Source organism: Hoplias malabaricus, chromosome 2 (genome assembly GCF_029633855.1).
Source record: "Hoplias malabaricus isolate fHopMal1 chromosome 2, fHopMal1.hap1, whole genome shotgun sequence".
Taxonomy (NCBI): Eukaryota; Metazoa; Chordata; class Actinopteri; order Characiformes; family Erythrinidae; genus Hoplias; species Hoplias malabaricus.
The window spans coordinates 50,521,308-50,538,437 of NC_089801.1; the positions used below are offsets into that span (position 1 = coordinate 50,521,308).

General features: G+C 38.3%; 1 protein-coding gene and 1 long non-coding RNA gene across 6 annotated transcripts in view; one reads left to right on the forward strand and one right to left on the reverse strand.

Moving 5' to 3' along the window:
* adgrl3.1 (adhesion G protein-coupled receptor L3.1) overlaps positions 1-17,130 on the forward strand; it is a 204,705-nt gene that overhangs the window by 110,889 nt on the left and 76,686 nt on the right. For all 5 annotated transcript variants that reach the window (XM_066660024.1, XM_066660026.1, XM_066660027.1 and 2 more), the window contains exons 7-10: positions 2,176-2,478; positions 4,365-4,462; positions 5,077-5,262; positions 14,769-14,807. In XM_066660024.1, the coding sequence (XP_066516121.1) occupies positions 2,176-2,478; positions 4,365-4,462; positions 5,077-5,262; positions 14,769-14,807 (626 nt within the window). The remainder of the gene's footprint in view (positions 1-2,175; positions 2,479-4,364; positions 4,463-5,076; positions 5,263-14,768; positions 14,808-17,130) is intronic.
* LOC136686327 (uncharacterized) lies at positions 3,776-13,469 on the reverse strand. Its single transcript, XR_010800311.1, has 3 exons — positions 13,349-13,469; positions 5,020-5,253; positions 3,776-4,128 (listed from the first exon to the last, which is right to left on the reverse strand). It is a non-coding gene; the product is annotated as an uncharacterized lncRNA (long non-coding RNA).

Below are 17,130 nucleotides of genomic sequence, written 5' to 3' on the forward strand. Positions count from 1 at the left end.
GACTGTTGAATTACATCAAGGAAAAAGCACTGCAAAATCATGTTCATACATTGTTCTGTTCTTGGAGATTTTTCCAAATATATATGTGACTGAGTTTTCGTTTAGACGAATTATAGAGGGCGATTTCAATGTTAGTTTTTGTGAAGTAGCATATTGTCCGCAAATTTTCATGATTTTCAAATGTACGTTCATTTTAGTGCGATTCACTGTGGCAAAACATTGCAGGTGAATTCTGTTCGCCTCAAAGCTGTGTGCGCAGAATTCTTCTGCAAAGTTTTGCGTTTAAATTGCCACATAAACTCATTTGTAGCTTGTTTAATTTTATATTACTTCAGACTTATGTTTACCAGTGAATTTGGAATTAGGAAGTTCCACCTTAAGTAATCTGATACAGCAAAAGTAAGTCAATATTTTCAACCTCTCAAGCAGGAATAGAACAATATCCTCAACGTTTTTCCTGCTTTTCAATGTTTGGAGGCCTCTCTATCAACTGAACACCTCCAGCAGAAGTGGCAGTGTTTTCTTATGACAACAATGTCATACAAAAGACTTAATGCCCTGACACTGTATGAAAACCTGCGTTTGTGTAATACATAACTCCAGTATGTGTGTTTAGTCTGGCTTATACTAGTAAGGATGAACTTCCATGTCCCGTGTCACTTCCGATACTTCCTGCTCGAGCCTACATCAATAAACCACTGTCACACAGCTCTGACGCTCCACTGAATAACCCCCCCACTCCCCCCCCCAACCCCCGAACACATCTTCACAAGAGCGTGTGTGTGTGTGTTTAAGGGGGAGGGGGTGTGAGGTGAGATTCTGTTTAAACACCATTTATCTATGTCTCTCTGCAGTCCCTGCACTTATGATTCTGGCCTGTCAAAACACACCCTCCTGAATGGCTTGCAGGACACACACACACACAAGTACACACATTCTCTCTAGACACCTGGCTTGCTCAGTCATCCCTAAAACCACAGAGATGCTAGAGAGAGAGAGAGAGGGAGAGAGAGAAAGACAGAGAGCTCAAAGGAGAAGAGGGTGCACTTTGACACTTAAATGGAGACCAGTGGGAGGATGCCCTATTTATTTATTTATTTATTTATTTATTTATTTAAGCAGCTCTGACCAAAAAAGCAATCCAAAGCACACACTCAATGCCCCATCCACACTCAAAACTCCCAGATTTTCTTGATTTACCTGATTCTGTTAACTTGTGCATAGGAACACTATAATACTTTTACCTTAAAATTATATATTCAAAATAATTGCGATGCTCCAATGACCTGTAATAGGGAGAATAGAGCCTATGTCATTGCTACTCAATTAAGCACGGAACTGGTTAATTTCTGGAGGAGGATAGGAACACCCCCCACCCCCACTTGATTTCAGTACAAAAAAAGTGAATTACACTCTGCAACTGTAGGGGGAGCCCAGGAGCAAAAATACCAGATTGTAGTTCTTCAAAAAAAAGATTACAATCTCAAAAATAACATTCCTTTGAGTACTCCTCTGCCTTTTAATAACCTGTAATACAAGTCCATACAAAATGGGTTGAGCCAGAAGCACATTAATGATGTCAGGTACTGATGTGGAGTTCGGAATGACAAACTCACTTACAAAGAGCACCTTTTTACAGCTCCACAGTGCCCTGGTGGAGTATTTATACATTTGGCATTGGGCATGATGATTTAAAGCTCATGTGGAGAAAAAACAATATATATATATATATATTAAACAAACCTTTAATATTAGGTAAGGTTTGTTACAATCCCGAAATATACCCCATACTTGGTAGAACTTCTTAATCTTTTTATCAAGTAGCTAATTTTTCTTGGGGGAGCCTATTGTATATTGTTTTGTTCAACTGAGTTACACTAGGCTGTATAGATGAAGTCCGGTTCACCATAATGCACTTTCTCGCAATAGCAACAAGACCCATTACCAATAAATCCTGATCAAAATGAATCCCACTTGTCATCTGAAATCGCCAAGTCAAAGTCCATTTCCCATCCAATTCTGCTAGAGCATACTTAAGAGTTTGATTAAGCCATAATTATGATAATATGTAATCGTAAGCAAGATACTCAACTTCAGATGAACCCTAAATGGTTATTTTCTCTATCTGTCTTCTTTACTTCATCATTCTCTCCCTTTATTTTCACTCTCTCCCAGATCCTCCCTCTTCAGTGTTACTTCCTGATCAGCTGCCACCAGTGAGGAGCTCCACCTCTCGTCCACATCCTTACACGGGAACACTCCGTATCCCGCTCACTACCACCACCACTACTACCATGGCCCCGCCCCGTCGCCGTGATGATGACAACTTTCTCCCGGAGGTCCTGACTCAGCCCCCTCTCTCTGTCCAGACGCCGGTTGTCATTGACTACTGCGCCTCGCGTGTGACTGCTGAAATCTCCTGGCCCCAGACTCACCAGGGACAGGTCGCCAAGCAACCCTGCCCACCAGGCACCATAGGTGAGATGGAGAGGAATGTTTAGGTGCATTTTGTATTTATCACATACAGTCATATGCTAAAGTTTTGTCATCCTGGTCAAGTGAAAGGTTTTGATGTTGTTTAATGTGAAAATATGTGAATTCATCATCTCTAGTATATTAAACAACATAAAATAGCACATGTAATATAAGGTTGTTGTTTTTTTTGTAAAAATCTATGCCTTTGCATTAAACTTTGCAGAAGTCTGTTCTTTGTAAAGGTTGTGTACTTATTTTCGTCTTTCAGATCAACAAATTGTGACCAGAGGCAACCACACATTTGCATATGTCTCTATAATGTGTAATTTATGTAAGTCAGGGGTCAGCAGCCTGTGGCTGTTTTGATACACACTTGTAGCTCAGTGGCATATTTAGAAATTAGCTTAAAGTAAATGAATTAAGCTTACCACAGGGCATTTCACTAAAATTATTTAATGATATCAAGCTGGTAATACATCTGATTTTTAGCTAGGTTTGGTGCATTGATTGAAAAAAAAAACAAAGGAGAAAGATTTTGAATAAATACAAAAATTATTCTGAGGAATTCATTGGCATTAATATACAACTCAAATGCTTTCCTCTGTGTGGAATCTTGAGTGAGAAACCATTGCTAAATTTGTTCATAATTCAATTTGTGTCTTGTCCAAATCTGAGCAAAAAGACTGAGCCGTAGATTAACTTACATGAGCATGGCCTTTGCTTAATGTTAAAATTTTTTTTAATGTGGTGGTTAAGTATATATACTATAACTGGATGTCATTCAGAATATTCCAGAAGCAATACTTCTAGCTTCATACTATTACCACAGACATTAGATCTTTTTAAACAATTAAATATCAGAAGAGGCTGTGGGTTAAAGCAAAAATCAGTGTAGGGTTCTGGAAGTGGGTTCATCTATAACACAGACATTTTAAGGGAACACTAGGTAGTGTTTTTACCTTACAATTATAGTTTCAAAGTCATTGTGATGCTTCACTGGCCTGTAATATGGAGAATAGAGACTCTGCTGTTACTATTCAAGGCTCAGCACTGCAGAAACTGCACTATGTAATTTTGGAGGAGAGTAGGAACCACCCCCTGTCCCTTGATTTCAGGAGTGTGTTGCAAAAGTGAACTACACTCTACAACTGTAGGTGGAGCCCAAGGGTAAATATACCAAAACTTATGTAGTGTTCCTTTAATAAGATAAATAAACCTTAATTTGACATGTGAAACAATAATAAATAATAATTAATTAGATTTTACTGAAGACCCTTTCACATATCAACTGCGGGGAAACTTTGGAGATCATCCTGGAGTGGTCCTTTCACATATGCGACACAGCGGAAGATTCTCTGTATGAGATGCAGTGGGAATTGTTCCACTTGCTTTAGTCATGGGGTGGCACCTGTGCAATGCATGCAGGAGATAATCTGGGATATTAGCAGCTGTGTTCACACATGTGGCAACTCGGAATATACCCAATGAATATATCCTTTTATTAGGGCGCTAGCAGAATAAAGTCAGTGTAATGTCCGGGACAAATGTTTCTGGGTCTTTGCGTTCACACGTACAGCTCTTCCAGGTAAGCTCTGGAACAACAGCATAGCTGAACTTCATCCTTAACTTCAATAAATGGTTGGAGGGATCAAACTTTTAAGAAAAAGTACAGAAAAAAATAGTGCCATGAGCAATTTATGGTCTTAATACATTATTGACATGATAACATTCACAGTCAACATATTAAGATGTAGATTTAGTATGTATTAATCAAAAGGAAATGCTTTAGCTCCCATGGTGGTATGATTATTGTTGAAATGGGGGGGGGGGGGGCAGCTTTTCCCTTTTGTATTGCAAACCCCTTAACTGCCTTTTCTATGTTTTTTCAGGTGTTGCAACATTTACCTGCATGATGGGCTACTGGGACCCCAAGGGGCCAGACATGAGCAACTGTAGCTCGCCGTGGACCAATCACATTACTCAAAGAGTGAGTGCCCTTGACGCAACATGGGAAATATGCTAATGACAAAATCAATCCAATGTGACTATTCAGTAGAAGATCTGTCTATAATAAATAAGAAAAATGTGCAATTTAGCCTGAAGGGTTTTAAATTATTTTTGTTTATTTAGTTGCATAACACAGCTTATCACACAAAACAGCTGGAAACATAAATTGCTTAGAGCAAATTACAGCGCATGAAAAGAACATCATCAGAGCCTGTAGCCAAATTTGGATTCGACTAGTGGTCGAACTTAGCCTCAATTAAGGCTTTGTAACTCTGCCCAAGGACAACAATACAATCACTAGTATGGCTCTGTATGTGGTGTGTGTGTGTGTGTGTGTGTGTGTGTGTGTATTTTCCCACCCGAGTGTGTGACTCTAATGGTAACAGCATAACAATAATGTGAAATGGTTTCCTGTGTGTTGCCGAAAGCAAATCTGTAAATAGGCAGAATTGCAAATCTATGAAGCAATTTGTTCCTCCGCTTATTTTACCATCAAGGGACAGAGAGCATAAAATCAATAAAAATATACCCACTTACCTCATCTCTCTCTCGCTTTCTCACATACACTCTCTCCATCTTGCTTTTTCTCCATAGATGAGGTCCGGCGAGACAGCTGCTATTGTAGCCCGTGAGCTGGCAGAGCAAACGAAGGCAGAGTTGAGACCAGGTGACGTTCCTTCCACTGTCAAAGCCATGGCACAACTGGTGGAACTCCTGGACGTTCAGCTAAGAAATCTCACTCCCGGGGGAAAAGATACAGCGGCACGCAGCCTTAACAAGGTAAAATGAAAGGTCACATTACCTTCTTATAAAAAAACCACACCATACATAATATTGATGTCTCACCAATTGGTGAAAATATCATCACACTCTATATAACTCAACACACACTCTTTCACCTCACATTTATACTTAAAGCCTATAAAATGTATTATATTTTTATTCTTCTATATAATAACCCTTAACTTCTAGGTAGGGTATGCACTTGACTTCACAGCTGGCTGGAGTCACTGCAAAAAGACTGAAAGGCAGCATCAGAGTTCAGTGTGAAATCAGCGAACACACATAAACATCTAAAATGGAGCCATTTGAAATTGACTTTACACATGAATTCAGCAAAAAGTTGCTTCTTTACAGACGATTAAACACTAGCGAAAACAGAAGAATCGAGACAGCATTGAAGTACATGGTATGTTTTTTCACTCCATAACATGTAACAAGCTCCCTCAATAATTTCATATAAGAAATAAGTAACATTTCTTCATAGCCTTTGTCAAGAACCCCAGAAAGTCTTTTACGAAGCCTGTATCAAGGCTTGTGTCTTTAAAGGCGAGTGACATCATGGATGACACCTGAAGTTTTGCTGGTTTCGGAAGTGGTTCAAGAGCTGGTGTCATAGTGAACATATGTGAAGCGCAGTGGACAGTTTGCATGTTAGTGTTCATGTAGAGAGGCAGAAGTGTATATATCCAAGTCTATACAGGCTTGCTGTGGGATACTTGTGCGCCCTTGCCTCCTTAGTATCATGTGAAAGGGCGTTCATCAAAGCCCAAATCCAAGAACAGTAGAAAATATATTGTTTCTAAATCAAAATGAATTAAGCCACCTTCACCCCGATATCCATAAGCACAATCATATGTCCCATCTTTGTAAAACACTGCAACATGTTTAACATAAACATCTCATGCCCTGTTGGATTTATTTAAACGTTGACTGAAGTTTTTTTTTTTTTGACATTAGTAGACCTCTATTGCCATTACCCACACATCAGGAACAGATTAGATGGATTAACGCATGAATTAACCACAAAATCTAATTAAGGTGTTTACATTTCTATTCTTGGCAGTGATTATTCCCATGCTGACACTGTTGCAAGACAGCCAAGGGGCCATCACAAGTAATTGAAATACCATAAAGGTTTTGACCAGCAGGGGGTTTGTGTTCACATGAAGCCTAGAGAAATTAACTTTCTTTTTTTTTCTTAACCAATTGGATAAAGAGCTTCAAGGTGTTATGAGGCTTCATCTGGTCATCACTTCTGCTTCCAGCTTACTCCTAATATCTTCTGAGGGAATCCATTTTGCAGTTCCTCCTTGATCCTATCTTGAACTATTGGGGTCTCCACTTAGTTATCCTTGGCCTGAAAACTTCCACCTTGGGGCTGAGTGTGAGACTCTTGGAGGTGCTGCTTCTGTCTCTTCCCTCAAACTCGCCACACTTTTTCACCTCCTCATGATCCAAACAACTTCTGGCATTTCCTCTTTCTTGTTCCAGGTTCTGCCCACACTTCTTCAAGTTGCTTTAAAAGGGCTCATTCAGCTCTTCCAATTAGGTACCCCTTATTCGGTAACATTAACATATGAAATGTTAAACTTGCTTGGTTCATTCAGTATTCGTTCAACAAACAAAAATCTCTGAAAAACCATCTCATGTGGCATTGTCACAACACAATTGCAGACATTAAAGTTGCTTCATGCTGTATGAGTGGCTCTCAGAACTGTTTCCGTATTCCCTGCAGCTCCCCAAGTTTCGATGGGGGCTCTTTTTTTTTCACTGAGCGGCAGTGTGGTAAATGCCTTTAATCAGGTCATCGTTTGATTCATTCTGGATTTACACACTTTTATTTATAAAGAAGGGTTCTCCAAGGGTCTTTTTTAAAATGACAATTCTATATAGAACTATGTATACTCAAAAAACATTTAGCTAGTTTGCAAAAGCATGGCTATAAATGGATCTAAAGGCAGCTCCGACTTTGAGGCAGAACAGATGTAAATGTTTATTAGTCAGCAGGCGGGGAGGAACGTGGTTGGTTAGCACACATTAGGCGGAGAGTTTCAAATACATAAGTAAAGCTCTGCCTACCCTATTTTTGCCTACTCTGACTGCCATAAATAGGCGTGCAATATAAAGTGTTTTTTTGTTACTGTTCTGGAATATTTGCAGCACATCTAATAAGTTATGAAACAGAACTAAGTCCCCAGTGAATATTATATTGCACATTTATACCTTTGAGTGTCATTTCTGGTAGTCAGAGCAGGCAAACATGGAGGTCTTTTCCAGTTTGTGGTGCAGTATTTGAAAATCTCCACCCAATGTGTGTTAACCAATCACGTTAATCCTCTTCTTCTGGCTGGTAACCAATTACATTCGTTCTGCTTAGAAGGCAGTGCTGCTTCCAGAACCACATGAGCAGGTTTACAGGATTTTCTGTATTGTGAACTGGCTCCTTGGATCGATGTAAAGTATACTACAAATGGTTCTATGTCAAATGTTTTTTAATGATGGTTCAAAATAGCACCCATTTTTTTCTGCTATTAAAATCTTTACATCGTAACAATAACAAAACATTTCTTGGTGCTGTATGGAACCATATACATATATTTTTTGGAGTGTAGTAAACGCTAAAATAAAGTGTATTGCCACTCAGTCCAACTGAGGGATATGTTGTGGCTGGAAAATGACATCAATGCATTCCCTCTAAACATTTGTTAGATCTAGAAAAAAAAGTTAATTTATTGTTATCATTTAAAAATCGCTTTCACTGAGATTGATCTTCAAATTTGCGAACTGGTAAAAATCACTCTGGTCTACATCCGGTCTGTATGGTGGAGCATTAATGGTTTGGAATCCAGCGCAATACTCAACTTTCATTAACATACTTGTGTCACACAGCATGGGGCAGTCTTTATATTAAATGAACCACAACAAAAAAATTGAATGAGATGTTTTCTTTCTACATCTGCAGACGGTGTCACATCCTAGAGCCATTATAAAATTACCTGCAGGATTAGTAGATTAGATCAAGATTAGTAGATCCATACTAGGAACCTATTGAACGCCCCTTGTATGTTTTGACTGCAAACAAATGCATTCATGAGCTCCTACAGGTCTGGGTTCATGGCAGTTGTTTATCTTTAAATGAAACACAGTAAAGTGACTAGCGTGACCGAAGCTCTCCCTTGGGGAGAAACTTAGACTTCTAAGTATGCTATAAAATGAGTTCCAAAGCCATGTCCTCTCGTTATCACCGACATCTGATTATATCACCCTATTGCACAGGCCTAATTACAGCAATACAGGGTGAACTTGGAATGAAAAGCAGTCCTGGACAAAAAAATAGAAATGTGAAATGATTGAAAAGTTTGCGAATGTACAGCATTTGTGCATGTTTTTTACGAGTGTGTGAATGTGTATATACCGCTACAAATGGAGAAAAACTGTGAGTGTATGATAGTTTCATACTCGTGTGTGTAGAATTGGATTTGTGCATCTGCAATGAAGAGATTGTGAAGGTGTAACTGTTAAATTGTATTTGTGGGAGAGGAAAATGTATCTATAGGTTTGCAAATCCTGAAGAGTTTTCTCTGTGACTTCAAATTTATTGATACACATGTGTGACTATTAACTACCAATTTTACTGCCACAGGTGCTCAGGGGTTTAGCACCAAATATACGTCCATACTAAGACACTTTTACCTGCACCACTGGTTGTAAATGCTGTGGAGTGAAAATTATTTAGGTCCAGCTGCAATTTTATTTCTGGCCACATCACTGTTCTGATGTCGTTGCTGCATTTTCATGATGAAGTTTTGTATCTATCGTTTTTATTTTTATGTTAGCAATGTCAGAACATTTTTGACAGCACCCCAGTTGAGAAAGGCAGTTTTTCTATTACATTGCACTACATGTTGTCGCTTTCCGATTAAAATTACGTATCTTCAAAATAACGACATTTTCAGGGAAAGGAAAAGATGAACCACAGATAATGTGACTTATACCAATTACAGCACAGAAATGTCAACATTTCTTTATTGGGATGCATGTCCAAAAGTTTATATGTAAAATGGACTTGCATGTATTGTAGCAAATATTAACAAACGAGCCACGCCCACCTCGGTGTAACCACAGCCTGCAGCATATTCTCCTAATTCTCCATGTTTTGGCAAAAGCAGAGTATTGGTCGAAGTCAGCGTATTTAATCCTTATTGTAATTAATTATAGCCACACTGATGTAATATTTCATGTGAGTGAACGTAAACAATCGTTAGCTTTAGCACGGACACTCAAACCGTGCCGGGAGAATGTGGGAGGCGGGAGATACGCAGTTTTGATGGACAGATCTAGCAGCCATTGGAGATACTTGTTAAAGACAGCTTTTCTCTGATCATTTTGATTTTAGCTGCTATGCACAGATAGAGATTAATGCCCACATTTAACATGTGTAAAAAAAGTGAAAACCGCTAAAAATGGACATACCTGTTTTTAATCGAACAGGGCCAATATACACATTAATAACACATACATTGATTAACTCATAAATAAATGCCTCAGGGGGCAGGCGACGCCTGGACTTGTTACTTTGCTAATAATTGTGATAATAAAAGTGAAAGCTCTGTGAGATTAATTTGGGAAGCAATTCATTATAGTGTCAAATATCATAAAAATCTTTAAAAACATATTGTGAAATAAAATAAATGATTGAAATGGAATGTATTTTGGGATTTATTAGGCTTAGGAGAGATTCAAATTTTTGCCAGTAAAGACTAAATGTATGCTTTACTGAATGTAGTTATGCTAATTTAGAATTGCTCAAATATTATATTGTAGTGTAATATAATGCCATGTAAAAATACTTTGGTTAAATCAGTATTTTCAAACTCAGGCTTGTATTTTATTTTTTTTTTTTAGTTTTTTGAGAGAGGGCAGGTGGTGCTCTATGTTATGTGGACTACCCTGTGTCATTTCATCAATCATCAAAGTGTTTGTGTTTGTGTGTGTGTGTGTGTGAGAGAGAGAGAGACCAGCTCTGCTCAATTGTATTGACTGGGGGTTTTAGGCCATAAACCTGTAGCAAAATATCCACAGATCAAAGGCTTTAATGCTCTAATGGGAAAAGTTTCTGTTAAAAACATCTACTGGTCTAAAGTGCTCTTATATAACTCTCTCTCTCTCTCTCTCTCTCTCTCTCTCTCTCTCTCTCTCTCTCTCTCTCTCTCTCTCTCACACACACACACACACACACACACACACACAAACTGCACTTTGTCTCCTTTACACACACTTGGGAACTCGTATCGGTCTGAATACTGCCTTTAACTGAATTAACCAGATGAATCGTTTTGATCAATTTCAGCATGTAAAATCAGGGCTTTTAGTGCCCTACCGTGTATTCTGTAATTTTATGAACCATGCATAAGTTTACATTTATTTTTGAATGCAGTGTTATTTTCAGATGAGATCATTAGCAATCACATTCCAGATTGCTAAATGCGTATTATTATTTGTTTTATCCAAGCTAAGATATCGTGAAAAGATGCAATAATTTTCATTGTGCAACATACAACGAAATGTGTTTTCCACATGTAAACCATCGTGGGGATGGAACACACACATACACATACTAGTGCACTAAGTGTTGTGAACACACACCCAGAGCGGTGGACAACCATCCCCGGTGCCCGGGCAGCAGGGAGGGGATGAGGAAGGAGGACAGTGTTGTTCCTTCACTCCCACTGCCCCCAATTTTTCTACTGGTCGTGGGGATCTAACCAACAGCCTTGCAGTCCTAAGCCCTCTTCCCTGACAATTAGGCCATGGCTGCCACATTTGTAATGTATCTGTCTATCTTTCTATGTATCTGTCATTGTATTTGTTTGGTAATTAGTTTGTTTGTATAAAACCACAATTGTCATATTTAATACTATCCAACAGTAACGTAAATTGAAAAGAGTTGGAAAATATTTGAATTTTGAATTACAATGACATGTTACACATAAGCACTTAATACACTATATGTACACTTCATATTTGTTTATTTGTTAACTGGTTTTGACATATTGGAAGCATAACATAAAAAATATCAAATGTGCCATATATTTTATAGAGGCTACACTTTGTGGCACCCCCCCCCCTCCCAACAAGGAGACATGGCTTTGCCAAAAAGCGTTTTCCTGCTACTCCCACTGTGACCACTTGCCTGGGCATTAATATCTCTCTCACTTTCTCTCTCTCCCACGCGGGATGCTTTGCATGAGCCTAAGGTCACCTTGCTCAATGCCAAGTGTTGACCTGATGGGTATAAAGTTCTCAAGCACTAGAATGTTCAGCAGTGCAGCTGTCTTCTCTGGAGTGATGGAGCACCATCTAATAACACTGTCAAGAGCTGGAGTGGAGTTTGTGGGTCAGAGCCAGTCATCCAACACCAGTACCTGACCTCACTAATGTTTATTAGACTTAATGTAATCCATGGTTCCAGCTTTTGGTTTAAACCCTTCTGAAAACGTTGCCAGTTTTACAGAGTTTTCTGTCATCTTCAGGACATTAGGTCCTCGCGGTGGATGACTTTTTCTTGAAAATGCACACAAACAACTTCTCTTTTTCTCAAGGACGCACAAATTAGAGCAGCTTAAGATGCCCCAGTGAGTTTTTGCTCTTAACAAAAAAACAGCCGCAACATGAAAGATTCTGGGAGAAAGAGGAAGCTTCAAAGGAAGTATCTCAGGACAGTTTCTTATACACCAGCACACACACACACACACACACACACACACACATACACATACACAGTTTCACATGCATGATGGAAAACATACTAGAGTCATATCAGATGCCCAGATGCATGAAGTCAAATGCATATTTATTAAGAATTTTAATTAGGTTAAATATAGAACACTAAGTCATGCGGCTTACTTTAGAAGCTTAAAAAACAGCACAATCCTCAACAATGCACTGTCAAGCCATATACTTTCTTTTGAATACAGTTCTGTGAAAATCAGAGAGCACTTTGCACTGTCCTTCACATGATCCAAGCAATCAAACACATTTAGTGATGTTTTGGTCTGGGATCTGGGGTGGACAGTATTTTTTTCCAAGACCCCCAGCAGCCTTTTTTTAAATGTATTCCCAACATAGTTAATCTATAATCTTTTTCTCAGTAATGGCTTCTTGATGCACATCCTTTCAAAGGAGCAATCTGTAACAGTGACACAAAGCGTTTAAAATCTGAACCATAATACAGTTTCAAAACAGTGGAGAGAGCTGTCTGCCTCCTCCCCAAACGTGAAGCTTAACCAGGTTTCCATTCTGAAGAAAACTGAACGAACAAACAAGAGTTTAGGAGGCAGAAATTTGCTTCTTATTCACAATTGTCGTAGTCAAACATTTCATTCCACCTTATATGTGTCTGTTTACGAGTCTTATTGCCGTTATTAACTAGCTTCTTGAATACTCTGTTCCATCTTAAGAGTCAAAGCTAACTCTATAGCTTTTGAAACTTTTTGAAGCAACGGTTATTCCACTTTATCCATTTAAATCACACAATCCAATTGTATGTAGTGTCACTAAACATTTACTTAAGTAAAAGGCAAATGGGGAAAGAGCCCCTGCCGTTTTCTACCTTAAGCAGCTATGCAAAGCTAAACCTACTGCTAGAATTTATAAAGAAAACTCGTTTTGTTTATAAATACGTCTTATTTCCCATTTTATCCATTTAAAACACGACAAGTGTATATGATGTCACTAAAACATCTATCTACTAGTAAAACGCTTATATTTGCTGTGTACTAACAAGCTTGATTTCTCCGTTCCACCTTAAATAGGTGAATATGTGAGGCTTTTCAAACACAATTCTTACTCTTTAATTTGTTTAAAACACACACACACCACAGAGAAACAAACATGAATTTGCATACATTTCTTTAATCTTCGTATAAAACAAACAAAACACAGTCCTAGCACCTTTCAAATGTTGCTATGCCTCACTTTCTGCTGTTGCTATGCCAGCCTATGTATGGTGTTTACTCCTTTTAATCTATACATAAGCATCTGTACATTTCTATATTTTTTTTCAGAAATGATTTGCTGTTACCTGTTCAGAGGAAAGCTCTGGCTCTGTTCTGTAGTGTTACTGCTTGTAAACTGCCTCCACCTTTCAAACACAAGGCCAATATTTCCTCTCATTTTACTCTGTCTCTGGCCATGGAGATTTTTAGAAGGGCAATGGGGCTTTTTGCGTCTAAATATAACATTTACTCTGTTCATTTGGTCAATTCATGACTGCAAGACACTATGTTTGTAGACCTGGCAGCAGTGAGTAAAATGATTGGACAGGGGGCGGGATCACAGGAGCCCCGCCTTCTCAAAGAGAATATACTGTTTCAGCAATGATATGAGAGGCAGCACACCCTGGACATTTTGTGACTAAATACAGTAAATATCTTACAGTTTGCTTCTTTCAGTTTTTTTCTCACTTTGGAAGAATAGGCACACTGTCACACTGTTTAAAATGCACCTTTAAAGGTACAATAGTAGTTTTAAAGACCAGTTTTGTTCCTTAAAGGTACATTACATTATTTATTTTTCCATTATGGAACTGTGTAAAATAACATAATAAATTGAAGGCAAAGTCCTGAAGATGAAATGGGGTGTATGAAACCTAAAAATCTACAATAAATACAAAATATGGTACAGAATATGATACCGAATATCTTCCCTAATAGAAAGTACTAAATATATACCCTTGAGGCTACTACCACAGTTTTTGAGAGTGCAGAAAATACTAGATATTTAACAAGAGACGAGCATGATTTTCTCTTATGAAAATGTTAAGTAACATGAATCTTTTTGAGAGAGTTTAGATGGTCAAATTTAGTACTTATTGATTTTGTATTATTCTCAGTGTCAAAGACTTTATTTTTCAGTCCTTTCTGCCAGTTCATTGGTTTAAGTTAAAACCAATGGCACATTTTATAGTGTATGTCTTTTTTATGTCTGCTCAAAGCAGCAAAACGGAACTCCCCCCTACCACCCCCCAAAAAAAGCCCTGTTACCCAGGATGTCTGAAACTTATTTTTGCTTAGAAAATCAACAAAAAATAATCTACAGCACAAATCATTTGAGCAAGGTTCTTCACCTGTGCACAAGGCTTCAAATAAAAAGCTTGTTGCCTCATGTTGAGTTTGATATTTTGTTTCACCCAACACAGACGGAAATTGGTGTGGCCAAACGGCTGCAAAATAATTATTTGCAGGTGCTAAAGGCTTTGATGAGCTATTTAAGCTGTGATTGTAAGTCATTTTGAACGATTCTGACCCTAAGGGTCTGATAAATATTGTAATTATACTGCTGTATTATTTATTGCGGAATGATTGTAGTTATTTTAGCTAATTAGGGCACATATCTTGCGAGCTGTGTCTTATTAATGATTGTGGTGTTGCTGTCATGTGCGTGAATGTGAGAACATTTTTATATGGGCTGTTATTAACATTAGATTTACTTTTGTGTTTCAGCTTCAGAAGAGAGAGCGATCATGCCGATTCTTCCTTCAGGTGCGTTTCCTTCATTGTTTTCAGTTTGTTATTTATACAGTTTAAATCACACAGTTTTTCATGCAAGTGTGTGAATGAATAATTGGAACACACACACACACACACATATGCACGCACTCACACACACATATATTTCTTAAGTAGGTGCTTAATAATTTGGTAAAATGATGGTTACAAATTATATTTATCTATGTATGTTTTCAAAGATGTTATTATACAATGATTAATTTATTTTACATTACTACTAAAATACTACTACAGTAGCAGTCGTACTGAAGTAATGTGGTATAAGTGTTGTAAAATGTACCCAGATTTCTGATGCCAGAAATGGAATGGGGGGTTAAATGAAATACATAAAAAGGTATTATACACTGGTCAGCCATAACATTACAACCACATTCTTTTTTTCTTCTATTCACTGTCCATTCTCTCATCTCCACTGATCATACAGAAGCACTTTATAGTTCTCCAGTAATCAGGAGGGTGGTGTATTATTATCAGTGCTGCTGTCACACACTGATGTGGTGGTGGGGGGTTCGTTTGTGTTGTGCTGGTACCAGTGGACTGAAACTGTAAATAAATCTTTTTTATAAAAACATGATCAAATAACAATCATAAAATCTGTGCTGTAAAATAACAGTAATTAGGAGCAGTTATTTATTATAGCTATCATAATGAAGGTCGCAACATGATCGCAACACAGCACATTACATATATTACACACACACACATGCATGTATATACTGGAATTATTTTTACACTTTAGAGTAATCTACTGTTTATAACTCACTGTTGAATTGTCAGAGATTGATTGATTGATTACATTTTGTGGAATTATTGTAAATATAACTATTTTAAACCAATAACAATAATGATCACATTATTGTTGAGAATGATGCGAAACCAAACTGTCTCAAGGCACCTTATACTCAAGGCACTTTCATTCAGCCTTGAGTGTCATAACATTTACCTCCTCGTATGAAAGATTTTAAAACAACAGCAAACTAATATCTTCATAGAGCGCATAAATATAATGCTAAATATATACTCAGTGTAACACAAACATGTATATGCACTGTATCATACAATATTATAATACACCTAGTGCACAAAATCTAGGATCTCTGTGCTAATTCAGCTAAATTCATCAAAGCTTCCTCTGAATCATGTTTCGCAAGCATGTGCTTGTGTGTGTGTGTGTGTGTGTGTGTTGTGAGCTCACCCTTTGGGCCACATATTTTTTGCATTTATAAAAGGAGAGCACATTTTTCTTCCTGAGAAAGCACTGATGATGTCAGCACTGGTCAGCAATGTCACATCAGGAGACTACAGAGAGTCTGATGCACGCACACATACACACACACACACACGCACATACACCAAGTCTAAAAAATGAACAAAGCAGAATATGTAGAAAAGGCATATAAAGCAGCAGATGGAAGGTAAGAGGAGAGAGAGAGAGAGATTTAGTTCATAAGGAGAAACAGGGCACAAACAACACTAAGTGTTAATATAGAAAAAGCTGTATGCTAATGGCATGACCAAAATGGTAATTAGTTTATAATTGAAATGATCTGGCTCAGTGAATCTCTTTACTGTCTTAATTAATCTTTCAATCTGAAAGATTTTTGATTTAGTAACTAAATATAATGTTGAATGTATTCTTGCAAATGAAAGTCATCTGGACTGATAACTGGATAATTCTTTGACACTGAGTGTCACGCCCTTGTGTAGTCGTGTCTGTTTTCTCCGGTCATGTGCTCTTTCTCAGCACATGGCTATGTTTTGTTTATGTTCTTGTCTCCGCCCTTGTCCTGCCTTTGTTCCGCCTCCTCGTCTGTGTCATCTGTTAACCCATCCTCCTCGTTATCTGTCGAGGTGTGTCTCATTTATGTCTTGTATTTAAGCCCTCTTGTCTCACGTCCTGTTTGTCGAACATTACTCATTTCTCCGTTGTCTTCAGTCCTGTCGGTCATGTTTTCTGTCTGTCTCCGAAGTTTCCTCTGTCGTCGTTTCGCTTTGTTGTCCGTCTGTCCCCGTTTACCCTGTTTATTTCTTAGTGTCTAGTTTAGTCTGTTTTCCTTATGTTTAAAGTCTCTGGAAGAAGCGTGCTGGAGTCCCCCCCTCGACGGTGGATTACCCCCTTAGGTCCGGGGAAATTTTTTGGGGGGGGGGGGGGGGGGTTAAGGGTAGGGGCTGTTAGCCTCCAACCTCAGGACGACGGAGGTGGGGCTAACAGGGGTGCACCTCTGAGGGATCTAATGGGTGCGCCTGTGAAACCCCCTAAACCCTCTACAGCTCCAGCGGGAGCCCGGCGAGCAGC